Genomic DNA, 14,366 nt, shown 5'->3' with positions numbered 1-14,366 from the left:
TATTTTAGGTGGAAAAACAACGTAAAATCATGTACATAAAAAAAATAAATAATAAAAATGTACTAAAAAAAAACACGTAAAAAATATTCTTGTAAAGTAAATTAATTTTATTTAAAGGAAACAAAATTCATGTCAATCTAAATTTTATATAAAATAAATCAATTTTATATAAAGGAAATGAAAATCGTGTAAAGAAAATAATTCTATGTAAAAGACCAACGTAAAATCATTAAAAAATAAAAAAGTGATAAACAAAAATTCGTGTAAAGTAAAATAATTTTATGTAAAGGGAAAATAAAATTCGTGTCAAGAAAATAAATTTTATGTAAAGAAAAAAATTTCGTGTCAAGAAAATAAGTTTTATGCAAAGTATTATGTGTATATAATAATAATAATAATAGTGTAGTTTTATATAGCGCACAAATCCATCTAATGTAAGATGCTCAGGGCGCTTGAAATGTGGACTAGTGACTCGATCAATGACTTTCTTCGCCCCTAAGGGTCCCTTCGTGTCTGTGCTATCCGGTAACCCGGTACCAGCAACTCTCGTCGTCCACCATAGGGGCTGTCTGTTCCAGTACACCGGGGTATCCCCCTACTCGTCTCGAAGGATGTACTGGGTTCTTTATAGTGCACACGAGCCATTGTATATGTTTCACGTTCGCCAAACAAAGTAATTTCAAGTAATGAGAACGATTTATATAATGTTTCATCGATGAGCAAAGCTTCAATTTATTTCCTCAATCAGTCATATAATTATAATATATACAAAAATAAAATATGTCTCGTATGTTTAAAAAAGTAATAACATATATTTACGAAATATACAATATCTTTAGACATTACAAAAATAAAATATTTCTCTTATATTTCAAAACTAATTACAATAATTTAAAATACATACAAAAGAAGGTCTAATTATTATAATTTACAATATATATACAATCAATTTTTTAGTTTACACAAACACTATATTTTTAATAATCGTCCAGTACAATATTTTATCAACATAGATAAAATCACTTACAATATTAAAGCAAAAAATTTTACATAGTGTTACCATGGCGTTGGCTGTCATTTAGTGTTTTGAAGCATAGGCCAATGGTCTTTCACTCCCATCGGCATAACGATGAAACAACACTACTCCCACGCCGGTTTCAGAAGCGTCGCAAGCAATATGGGTCGAAGTGACAAAGAATTGTGTCATTGCATAACAAGTTCTTCAAGTGTTGAAATGATGCCTGTTGCTCTTTACCCCACTCCCATGGTATATCTTTTCTGGTCATCCTGTTCAGAGGGCTGGCTATACTGTATTAACAATAATAAACAATATATATCATAAAAAAAATAGTAAGAAAAACAATCGTTTTTTTTAAGTTATAAAGTTAATTAACTCCGTCTTTACAAACAAATTATGATGAAACATAATTTTTTTATAAAAAAAAAGTTCAGTATAAAAATTCTATGGTGAATATGACAGTAAAATTTAGTTGTACAAACGATCATTTGTGCATAAGTTACCATCACGGAATATTGGCCTCTTCCCCTCTCTCTGTTTTTGACATGACATCCTTCAGGCCTCGTTTTTTTTACCAGGTCCGCTGCAAGAGATCCTCAGTGACAGATACTTTGCTATTTTTTTTAGCAGAATCTTAGCCTTGATGTACACTTCAAATCTTTGGGGACGGTAAAAACACAGGCATGAGCAAGTTTTGATTCAGCGTATGCCTTCTTTGTAGGTAGGTAGATTAAGAATAAATGAATACCGCCACCAAGCGGTTAGGGTTAATTCATAGAGATATAATAAGAATACTAGAGCGCCAACTGCAATGTATTCGATGTTCGAAATACGCAAAACTGTGTGTGTGTACCATCCAAGATGGCTGCCATAGACTCAGCCAATCAAATTTCTCCTAAGCGCTATCATTTTCAATGGCGCCCTCAATTTAACCAGAAAGTTCAGTGCCGCTAGTTAAAAAACCGAAGTAATTATCAGTGGCGCTTCATGTTATTGTTGGAATAAGTGCGTTTTGAGTGATTTTTTAAATAAAGCAATTGATGTTGAATAAGATGCTTTACTTGGCCTTGGCTACGATAGTTTAATAATTTATTATTATCAATACTAATTATCATTAATGAAATAATACTCAGTCAGAGGGCTTATTTATGGTAATAATATGTATAGTAAGCTCGAAGGTGGCGCTTTGTTACGGCAGCCATCTTGGATGGTACACATACACAACTCTGCATTGCTTCGCCATCTTGTCAGCACTCTAGTTGTTTAATAGCTCTATGGGTTAATTACAGAATAATCCTACGAATCAACGGTGGACGGCCCGGAATACAAAAATCCCTGCAATCTAACAAAATAACTTTATTTGGATAGGCAAATTATTTTCTTTATTTATCTATAACTCGTCCAACCCAGCCAGCAGGACAATAAAAATAATAAAATATATATAAAAAAAATTGAATACAAATAAATATAAAATATTAAATAATAATAATGATAACAACAATACATGCTAAAGAAAGTCTATATGGTAGGCATAGGCCTACATCAAGTCATATATCACACTTTCTACATTTCTAATGTGGCGTACTGTTTAGTATGTTTTTAAAAAAAATTATTTTAAACCTGTGATCACAATGTAATAACTTCGTGGCTATTGTTACACCAGTCGCAAGCCAACGGTGGCGATGGCCCGGAATATAAAAATCCCTGGCAAGGTGCACAGGGAGGGAGAGTTTTTATGGCTTATGGTCCAAATTGTGGTTTTAGATTAGCAATCAAAATAACTTTATTTTCATAGGAAAATTATTATTTTTTAATTATCTATAACTCGTCCAACCAAGCCAGCAGAATAATAAAAATAAAATATATTTCTAAAAATTGAATATAAATAAATAATATAAAATATTAAAGAATAATATTATCATAAATAATAATGATTACAATAACAATGCAAGCTAAAGAAATTTTAGCTGGTAGGCATATGCCTACATCTAGACTGGGTTCCAGTCCCTAATCTTTGTCTTAATCAGTTGAAATGCTTAAGAATAAATCGATTTTGGCACAAATGGCGTTCCATATTACTTATTTGCATGGCGTTCCATAGTATACTTTTTCTGGGATATCAAAAAGTTTCTCAACATAAACTGACGCTGGTGGCGCTTTCCGAAATGCGCTAATGTACTACGAAAAATCCATAAATTAGAGACTTGTGGCAAGTCTAGCCTACATCAAGTCATATACTGTATCACACTTTCTACATTTCTAATATGGAGTACTGTTTAGTATGTTTTTAAAAATTATTTTTAACCTGTGACAGCAATTTAAATAACTTCGTGGCTATTGTTGCACCAGTCATAGAACAATTCTACCTGTAGGCTATTATTTTTATCCTTATGTGTCATGTCATAAAAAAAATGCATTGAAGATGATATAGGTCTTTCTCAATTATACATTAATTCATTAAGTTTGGAAATACAAACCAGTCATAAGTTTTTTTATAGGAAATATTTCTTGTTTTTTTTTTATTTTTTATTCATATAACTACCTAGTAGTGGCATCGGAAGACAGGTAGTCCAAGCCTTACCGACATGGGGAGGGGTACAAATTCCCCCTGCCATCCGCTGGCGCCACCACTGGTTCCAGTTGGCACTGCCCCTATATTTTTGTCAATTAAACAAATTAAGCCATTTATAGGTGCCAGCCATACAATGGTATGCCTTTATCCCAACCATAGTGGGAAAGGTACTCTGGACCCTCCATCTGTAAAGCAACCCTGGCCCTATTAGGCGAGCAGATTATGCCCAAAAAGTCCTCTAAAAATCGTCGAGTGGCAATGGAAGTACTACCGGCTAATTTTGATATTTTATTGAATTTCTGAATTTCCAACTAGCTATCATGTGAAATTAAAAAGAACTGCAGGAGTTAGTACTGTATATAGAAATTACAGTATTTGTCTGTTTTTAATAACACTATTAAAGAAGTCTTCAGCTGATGTTTTTGTTGTACTTAACTTTCTTCTCTTTAATGTTTGTATTGTACAAAACAAAATTTATTGCTCCTCCACAACAGAGATCCTCGACAAACTGAACAAAAAGATTTCACTCGTAGCCAAAAGCAATCTTGTTAACAGTACGTGCAGAGAATATACAGTAAATACTGATCTACAACAATCGCTTATTCACTCGATTACAAACGCATATTGACACAGTACAAACGCATTGACTATAAAATGCAAACGCATTATAAAAACAATACAATTACGGTACATCATCTTTATATGAAACCAATGCAACTAAGGTTGACAGATAATATTTAATGTCGCTCACAATCCTAACTGTATAAATAGGTAAAACGTTAATAACATTTACGTCGTAATCACGAAATCCTGTACATATGTTTACTTTAGAAATGATTACGTCATTTGGGAGGTTTTGCAACGTTACAAAAACGAATACGTCATGTTCGTTATCGTCATTCATGCCTAACACATACTTAACAGTACATATACGAGATATAATTGTTGATTTATTTAAAAGTCATGGATTGCCTACGTAGTGTCAGATAATCTACTGTATGGGATGGATTGACTAAAAAAATGATGATGTAACCGTATTCGTTATCGTTTTAGTAAGCTTGCAAGACCTCCCAATTAATGGTAACTAAACCTTCTTGAAAGGAAAACACAATGCTGATGATAACCATTTTAAAATTTGTGATCTCTCTATTTTCTCCTCTTGTATATAAGATCTATGTCAACACAGACCAACTGTTTTTACAACACAACTTCAAATTTATTTTCGTAATTGAATAAACCTACTAAAGCTGCTAACAAAAGCACAAAAAAATCCCATAAAAATAACATAAAACAATTTTATTTTTTGTATACATTTGTTTTTGTTTTAAAATATGTTATGGGCTTTACCAGACTAAAGTTATGTTTCAGCATTGTTACTCCCATAGGCACATACTTAGTTGAGTAACTACTCTGACAGTGCTCATTGTTCGTGCTCTAAAGAGTATAGGCCTACTCATGTTATCACAAGTAACACGATCAATGCTACCCAAGACAATGTAATTCTCACAAATTATCAGTGTTATGCCAAACAAAATAAAAAGTTAATTACAGTTTATACCACAGAAACAAAGTTATATATTTTATACCTGTCATTAAACATAAACTTACCACACAGTCAATACTATAGAGCTATGTACACCCAAAGGGAATTTTCATGTTTTTAGGAACTGTGATTGGTTTAACCTTTGCTATTATGTACAGAACTATGTAAAATAAATAATGCATTGCATCACTTTCTTCCTTTTTACGCAAGCCTTAAGGAAAGGGTGACAATGAAAACCATGTAAAAACGAAGCAAGAATTTACGAAAGCAAGAATAAACAAATATTCAATTATATAAATGTCTATTGTTTAGATTTAATAAAGTAAGTTAAAGAATTCTACATAAATAATCAATTTTTTTTTGTCAAAATATTCTTTCAAGATAATGTTGTCTTTGTGACAACGACTTAAATCTTTAAACTACAGTATTTCAATCTTACTAGCCAACCTACAAAAGTTGGAAGAAGTCTTCTACACAAATAGCGTAAGACATGGAGGTATAGAAATGTCTTTATACCTCCACGGTTGAGATAACATGGATAAGATAGCTATAGCTGGATTTCATATTATTTCTAACCCATATTATTTACAAGGTAATATGAAGCTACTTAAAAATGGTTTTAATAGAAAAAACATGTTGCATTGTTCTAAAGCTCCATCATATCTTCTTAATTAGAGACTACATAAAATGATACACCAAATAATCCGTACCACTGGATATGACTATTTCTACTGTTAAGAGAAGAGTTTAAATCAATTTAGCACAAGTTGATTTTATCTACATAAACAAACTGACAAAATTCCAACCGAATGGGAAAAACAAATTCTTGGAGAAATAAAATTAAAACCTAGCAAGTTTCAGCAAAAAGAAAAAAAAAAAAAATACAAAACTGGGGAAATGTTTTGTATACACAATTTTATAATGTAGTATTCTTTTCATTAATTTCTTTTCTTTTTTTGTTGTAAACAAACACACACTTCTGGATCTAGATTCGTATTCTGAAAAGATATGTATAAGCTGATACAACTAATACTGATAATGAAAAAAAACCACTGTTTTTACTGCTTCAATTCTAAATGTCATAATCTCTATTACAATAGCCTTTTTTTTTTTTTACTTTTTTTTACTATTCGCTGCAGCATGGCTTATTGTATAGCAAATCGCAAGATAGCACCTCATCAGATTCATACCAAAATCTTATTTTTTTCCCCATTCCAATACCTCATATACTTTAAGATACCCAAACGTAACAATGAAGGCTTATAAAATCAAAATACAAAAAACAAAATGTGACATTGTAAAAGTTATATAAAAACAAATGAAAACTTTAACTGGGCATTGTTTTTTAACCCATGGCATTCTTATCCTTACACTTTTTATTTGACAGCCAGAAGATAAGTTGTAGATTACAATATTCCTGCTGGTGCTGTTCACATTCATGTTTGGGAACATCGTATTAGGTACATTGAGACTTCGGCATAATGTGCTATGAAAGTCCCACTTTCTATCCCTATGTGTGAGATACAGCACTATTTGTCTGCGGGCACGAGATATATGCATAATGTGCAAGACTCACTAGGCATGGAAGCTACATCATCTTAACCAATGCTGGAGACACCAGATGCACAAATATTCTAATATGGATGATACTTAAGCCATATATGGTAGGGTTCATCTGGTTCATTTTACAGTCTACTATCAAGTAACTAAAAAATACTGCTCATTAACTCCAACAACCTACGACCTTTATTAATCAAAATAATTATATTTGTTTTTATAATTATTACAAAGGTACTTCTTCTCTCTTGGTCTTCCATTTAGCAAGTCTTCTGATTCAATGCTATTGGACAAGTTGTAGTATGTTCATGCTGGTGTTGTACACCGAGTGTGAAGAACCATAATATTGGTCGCTATACGCGACATAGAGTAGTAGTATCTGTGTGCATGTAAAAGATGCAATGCATAAAACATGAAAACTACTTCAATTTTGGCCATTTTTGGTAGCATATATTATTACGGTTGTGGCTGATACAGTAGCTTAAAAAAACCCCAGATAATAACCACAAACTGTACATCTACCAGAGTGAGATGGGAGAAGTAGGGCCTGAAGCATGATAAAGATTTGTCTTTAATACTATTGATCCTTACATCTATAAGCTGTAGTGTATTATCAGAAATATATTTTACACTTCCAATTCGTTTATGTAACATATATTCTTAATTAAGCAGTACCATACATGATTGTTTACAATCACTTCAACTGCAGATTAATTACTTTTGTTGACCTGACATACTACAAGGAAAAAACACACTGTTTCTCATATGATTGGCTTGGAGCGGTCATTGGTACGTGTAGATCGCAGCTTAACCTTCTGCAGTTCGAGAAGGAGACCACTAGGTTTTGAATCTTCTTCCTCTTCGTCGGGTTCCTTTAACGTGCCCATGTGCATGCTTCGGTAGTACTGAGTCGATTCTATACTACTGTGCCTGCGCTGAAGGCCTGTCTCGGTCATTTCTCGCGACTGATAGGTTACGTGCTGCTGGTGGTAGTTGGTCGGTGTTGTCTGGTTACCGTAACCCGGTGGCGGTGCATACTGCTGACTCATGTAACTACCAGGTGTTGGTGTCTTTTGAAGATCATATACACTTGGGGGACTCTGCGGTTCATTTGATCTTTGGGGACTGAGGGTTGGTTTTGGAGGTGATGGCCTGGGTTCTGTACTAGCAAACATGGACTGTCTCTGAGCAAGTTTGGCATTTAAACTTTCCATCAAACTCTGTCGGTTGCCCGCTTGGTGCATGTCATGCGATGTGCGTAGACTTTGACTGCGCCCTAGATTTGAGGGTCTGGTCTTGGGAGGCGAGCTTTGCGGAACAGGTGCCTGGTCAACTGGTAGTGGTATCTTGAAAGTACCGGAGTAATCAAATACGGTCTCGCTTTGATGAGTTGGGGTAGTTGATGGACTGCTTCCTGATGTCAAGGAGGTGCGCCTGACTGGCGGAGGCGGTTTACCCCGGCGCAATGTGCAGTAACTGGGAACAGCTCTCCTGTTCATGTTGTTGGCAGGAGTAGCTGCAAATGGTAGTCCAGCAGTAGATGCGGGACGCCGAGGAGTAGACGTATGCTGATAGGAGTTGCTGACATCACCGTTTCGAGGAATCGTCGATGGTTTTTCAAATATCAGATCCGTCTGCTTTTCGGCTTGCAGAGAGTAGCAGTCAAAATCTAGAAAAATGTTAAAATGAATTGGTTAGCACTATGACTTAAATAGGTACACAGTAGGATAAGGAAGCAGTATGTGCACAGACAGAAACCCTTCCGAAGATCCAATCAAGTTTAACATTGACTAAGTAGAAGGTATTAACACTTTGAACGTCAAAGAAGGAAATCTCCATCAGCGCTAACACATTGCTTGAGCAGCAGAGATCGAGATTTCTGTCTATAGTGTATTTTTTGTATTATCAAACAGAGGGTGCTACAACGGTTCTTGTGGACAAGGTTTGAACTCAATTGGATGTCTGGACCACCTGAAAATGTTATTTGAAATCACCCACCCACCATGCATGTAGTGAAAAAAGCTTCCTTTCCAAAGCTCATTATCTCAGCTTTTTGTGGGATCGCTGAAAAAACATCTGGCGCTCAAAGTGTTAATAGATAGATAAAATTATTTTAGTACTGGTACATAATGTTTTAAACCTCTTATGTATATCACATCTATTAAAATTATTAGTAACAAAAACATTTCTGTAGGTAATAAAAATAAGTGCATAATAAGAGGCCTTAATGTACTTCACACTGATAGAAAAGAGAGAGGAATATTTTGTGACCATACCTTCAGAAGCAATCGTGTCATCTGAAGCTGATGGTGTTGTAGTCTGGGTGCCGTATCCACTAGACTGTAGAGATAGCTGGCTATGTTGAACATTCGCCAAGTTCCGGCCTCCTGGGGTATGAGCTCCTAAGCCCCTGGCTAAAGCCATGGCTAGGTCTGCAGTGACTGGTAGGGCAGGCTAGAGTGAAAAAAGTATAAAGAAAGAAGCATAATGCTAGAGGAATTAAATACCGTATGCATAATTTCCAATGTGTCAATCATGCCCACAACACTGAAAACCAATAATAGGATTCTTTCTCATTAAAACTGAATTCAGTTTAGGTTTTAACTATTTTGGTATAATACACTATATAGTAGTACACATGAGTATAGTACTGTAATGTAAATATGTATTACTTTAACGACACATTATCATAATCACTATCTTCACTATCATCACTTTATCAACCATTACTATCATTTTCTAAATGATTACTATTATTCTATTAATTATTCATCACCATTATCATTGTCATTAAATGTCAACAAAGAAAATTAAAAAAAAAAAAAAAAAATGATGGTAATCAATTCAATGTTGAACCTAACAATAAATTTATTAAAAGTAAATTGTTGCTTTTTAATCATTGGTTTTGATTAAGAAAGCCTCAGAACCAACCGATTCTGATGTGTAAACCATTTTAGTATAATTTCAACACCACATGATAATAACTAGAATAAATGGTATGGAGATATGCCTCTACCAGCATTAGCATCATCATTTTCAATCCATCAGTTAAGACAGGTTTCCATAAAATCGCAAAAACACACTATCACCGACGCTAAGGGGAAGCCTTGTACATTATTACAACATATATATAGTGCCATTACATAAAGATCAAGGGGTATTTTTGTATTTGTAACTAATATACCGTAAATCCTTGAATAAGCACTGCAGCTCTTATAAAATTTTTGGAGGCTTCAGTACAGCACTCATTCAAGAATGGGCTTATAAACAAAATATTGGAGTGGTGCTTACGTTGCCTGTTCCTGTGTTACCTTCTCACATATTTCCATAGTTTAGTAAGCCTATCATAGGTCCTACGTCATCGTTTTATAAAGAAATGCTTGTGTCTTCTGTGTGTTATTTATTCATTTCGACACTGTATGTATTTAAAACCCTGTTCCTTAAAGTGTTTCATTACACAATGATAGGTTTAATACATAATGGTAGGTGTAACATGTTTCATTACACACTGAGTAGAAGTGGTTGCCGCATCAGTTGTGACTTGGACTCCCAACCTTGAGGTCGGAGGTTCGAAACTCTCGCTGTGCAAGTCGCTTGTGTCCTTGGGCAAGGCACCTTATCTACGGTGGTCTCTCTCCACCCAGGAGTACAAGTGGGTACAAGTAGGTTCAAGCATGTGCTGAATACAGCTGCAACATTATGTAATTCCCCATGGGGCTTGAGTGTGTGTTCATTATGTGTTTGATCCAGTGATCCGGGGGTAACAATGTAAGCTCATAGAGGTCCTTACAATATGCGCTATATAAGTCGACAATTATTATTATTATTATTAATATGCTTGATTAAGCACCGCAGTGCCTATTCGAGAGCGGCGCTTGGCTTAAAAAAATCAGTGCTTACTCGAGCATTTACGGTACTGTAGCGATGAAATACATCTAACAGAAGAAAACCAGAAATTGACAAAATAAAATAAACAGCACAGACAAAACCAAACACCATCGCACTCTTCCCCAGCAATTTAAGGCCCTAGGCCGCCAGGACAGTATTCACAGATGTTCGAATGATGTTAGCATCAAGTCACAGTCAATTCCAATTGAATCCTTCCCAATTGCATCAGACAGGCTTCACAGTGCAATGATTGAAGTGAAAAAATTGTAGCAACAATATAGCAATTTTATGGAAATCAGGCTTCAATAATCGGATTGAGTAATCTGAAAACCAACCTGCGACACCTTCTTTTGGGGTAATGTAGCACTCCTGGTCCGCCGGTGCTCATACGGATTCTGCCTTTTACCTTCCATACCAGTAGGCTGGGGTACAACTATAAAACAAACAATAAAAATGGTGAAATTTTACTATTTATTAGATTTCATTGGGAAAAACTATGTCAAGCAAGGCTGCATGTGTAATACATGTCTCCCTCCAATTAAAGACCACTTTTGTGACTGAGGTTTCCATTGTCTTTAGCAGCTTTGGCCTCTAATTAGAATAATAAAGATAAAAGACACTTTATCATAAGGGACCACAGAAAGGTGGTCCTTAATTGGGGTTGTCCTTAATTGGAGGGGTCTTTAATTAGAGGGAGACCTGTACTTTAAAATATACTCAAAACAAATATCAAGTAAGGGATTACATATATATAGAGTAAACAAAATATACATAAATACAAATGAATGGAATGAATAGAGAAACAGATGCCACAAAATGGAAAATACTGTAAAGATAATTACATGATGAAACTGAAATTGTTTACATAATATATTCTCAAAATATAAAAACAGTGCATCAAGACAATTTGCTTTATAAAAAGACAACAAATGAAAATGTAAAAAAAAAATGTAAATGTGAAAATAGTGATAAAAAGTGATAAACATTTAGACCAATGAAAACATATATGTGAAATAAAAAAATATTTTTCCAATTCAAGTACAGTATTTATAAATTTTTATGAAGATTGCAACCACATACACACAGGACAGTAGGAGCACACAAGAGCACTTGTTGTTCACAAAAACGTTTAAATTTTTGCCACTATACATTTTGGCTCATGGAAGTATGAAAACAGGGAAGCCAAAATAATAATAGGGAGCAAAGATCTTACAATAACAGGATAGTTTTCTGTGATTTCTGCGAGCAAATTCTGTAATAATGCAGTGTAGGACGCCCTCTTGCAACTACAATTACTTTTGAACTTTGACATCTATGATTTCAGTGCAAATCTGGAACAACCACCATAGTAACAACTAGAACGCCCTCTCTCAGTTACAACTACTTTCTATTGTTTTCTGCATGAATTGGATGCTTTCTATTTGTTACACGCAAAATGCGGAGAATGCTATCTTGTTATTATAAGATCTTTGATAGGGAGGAAATGAGAAACATAAAAAAAAAAAATATTTTGCCTTTTAAGCTATGTCCATACAATCAAGATTCATGCGACAAGTGTGTGTGATGAAATCACTATGCTCATATATGGGTGTGATATGACATCACCATGCCCATATATGGGTGTGATATGACATCACCATGCCCATATATGGGTGTGATATGACATCACCATGCCCATATATGGGTGTGATATGACATCACCATGCCCATATATGAGGCATGTTGTGGCAAAATGGCTAAGTTGTAGCAAAAATTGAAATTCAAGTTATTGGTATTTTCAAATACCTGAGTATGTGATATTTAAAATGAGGGGTCATTCATTGAAATTGGACATTTTAAGCCTAAGTTGTTGGAAAGTGAAAGTACAGTATTCTTAGAATCAAGATAAACATGATTTTAAGTAATTGCCTTTCAAAGTTATTTATGCCTACATTGTTTAATAGAATGGACTATCTAAATAACAATAAATAAACAACTTGTTGACCACTTCCAGAACTAATACTTTGGTATATGATTAATAAGACATTAAAATGTTGATCTATAGTGAAAAACAAATTTGGATTTTTAGGCAATTTTTTGAGCTCCCATATTTTATAGCTCATTTACTCAATACTGGCCAGTGCGACAACTTAACCATTTAGCCACGACATGCCTCATATGGGTGCGATATTACATCATCATGTGCTCATACGTGTATAAACCACACAAATTTGTCACATAAAACTTAAATGTGAGGATAAAGCTTAGTGCAAACACCATAGAATGTCACAAAAATGCATAAACATAAAATGACTTTTAAAAAAAGATATGCGAACACAGATTTTGTGAATCTACATAATTTGATATTTTATTTGTTTTTTGATGTTTTAATTAATCTTATGTTTTAGTAAGTTGCTTGGTGTTTTTATTTTAATGGACTATCAATTGTTTTTGTATTTTTGAATCTTTTACTCCTGCAGTTTTTTTAAATTTATAGCTATGCTTCTTGTTATGTTATATGGATTGTTGTAATAAAGTCAATACAGAAAGAACATAAAATACTGTGAAAGGTTTGCAGTAGAGTGAATAACGTAGAATACACCAAATGACAAAGGTTAGAAGAAATGTTAATGCACCAATGAAAAATGTGCTACTACAACCTGCAAGCTATTAAGACTGAGGATCAAAGTGGTTTGTGTTTACAACAAGCTTTCTTATTGGCATAAAAAGATGAAGAAAAAAGAAATAAAGATATACTGTCTATGTTAGGCTAACAAACGTGAGTAATAAACTTTGATATTTGAAGTAATTGCTTAAATGCAAATAAGGTTTTTAGCTTTACATAATTGCAAGTAAAGCTATTAGCTTTCAATCGAAAATGAAAAAGGATGTTTTCTTGCCTACTAACCAAAGATTTCAAACTGTAGGTAGTAGATTTTGGATTAATAGACCCTTATATCACAGCAATGTTCTCTCGAAGCCAGAACTGGCAGCATTATTTGCCAGAATTTAAAAAAAAAAAAAATTTTTTAAATAAACACCCTGAAAATTCATCAGATATGTTCCTTTTAAACAGCAATAATGCAATGATTGTTATTGTGTTTACAATGGCAGAGAAACCTCTTTTAAACAATCCCTTTGGCATTACAAACTTTGATTGATGTTATGCATCTCAAGAAAATACTGTACAGCATTCATAAACTATTTGCAGATTCTTAAATTGGTTGGCAGTCACTTTAAAAATGTTATATTAAAAAATCTATAAATCAGCTAAAAAAAATTAACTGTTTTGGTGTCTCTTTGAAAGTTGATGAATAATTTGCTTATTTTAAATGCGTAATTTTTTCAGGTATTTTTAATTGAATTTTTAGTATTTTCCAAATTTTAACATACACAGTATATCTTTGAAGACACAAAAGTTTCACACATTAAAGTATTTAACAGAGATAGTAATTCAGTAACAACCCAATGACACCAAGAAAAGGAAACTAACATTACCGCAATGCGATGAAATAATACAATGCAAGAATTACAAATGATATAATATGCAAGTTTTTTGACAAGGTTTGCAATGGGGCTGACGGCAAAACACAAGTTGTCGTTTGCAACATTCAGTAATGCGCAGAATGTTATTTCTTTTTCGTTGCACGCAGGCACTTACTCTTACTGGTTTCGTGAAAGTGTAAGTTCGACAACTCATCGTACAAAGGATCTGATTGGCCGACAGTAGCAGCTGTAAGTTTGGTGGGGAAACAAATAGCAGAGGTTCAGTGATGCTTAAGAATACAACTTAACTCCCATATTTATTT

At 33.9% G+C, this 14,366-nt stretch overlaps 1 protein-coding gene across 10 annotated transcripts in view; it reads right to left on the bottom strand.

The window, feature by feature from the left end:
• Nucleotides 1–4,007: 4,007 nt before the first annotated feature.
• LOC117115601 (protein MTSS 2-like) overlaps nucleotides 4,008–14,366 on the bottom strand; it is a gene marked incomplete at its 5' end in the record, with an annotated part of 29,496 nt that continues 19,137 nt past the window's right edge. For 4 of the 10 annotated variants that reach the window (XM_033259459.1, XM_033259462.1, XM_033259464.1 and 1 more), the window contains 4 exon segments: nucleotides 4,008–8,359; nucleotides 8,967–9,144; nucleotides 10,914–11,011; nucleotides 14,219–14,290. In XM_033259459.1, the coding sequence (XP_033115350.1) occupies nucleotides 7,452–8,359; nucleotides 8,967–9,144; nucleotides 10,914–11,011; nucleotides 14,219–14,290 (1,256 nt within the window). 10 annotated transcript variants of the gene reach the window in all.

Source organism: Anneissia japonica, unplaced genomic scaffold (genome assembly GCF_011630105.1).
Source record: "Anneissia japonica isolate Jap-2015-1 unplaced genomic scaffold, ASM1163010v1 scaffold16662_len1167910_cov178, whole genome shotgun sequence".
Taxonomy (NCBI): domain Eukaryota; kingdom Metazoa; phylum Echinodermata; class Crinoidea; order Comatulida; family Comatulidae; genus Anneissia; species Anneissia japonica.
The sequence above is the reverse complement of the archived record's forward strand: the minus strand, read 5'-3'. Positions and strand labels throughout refer to the sequence as shown.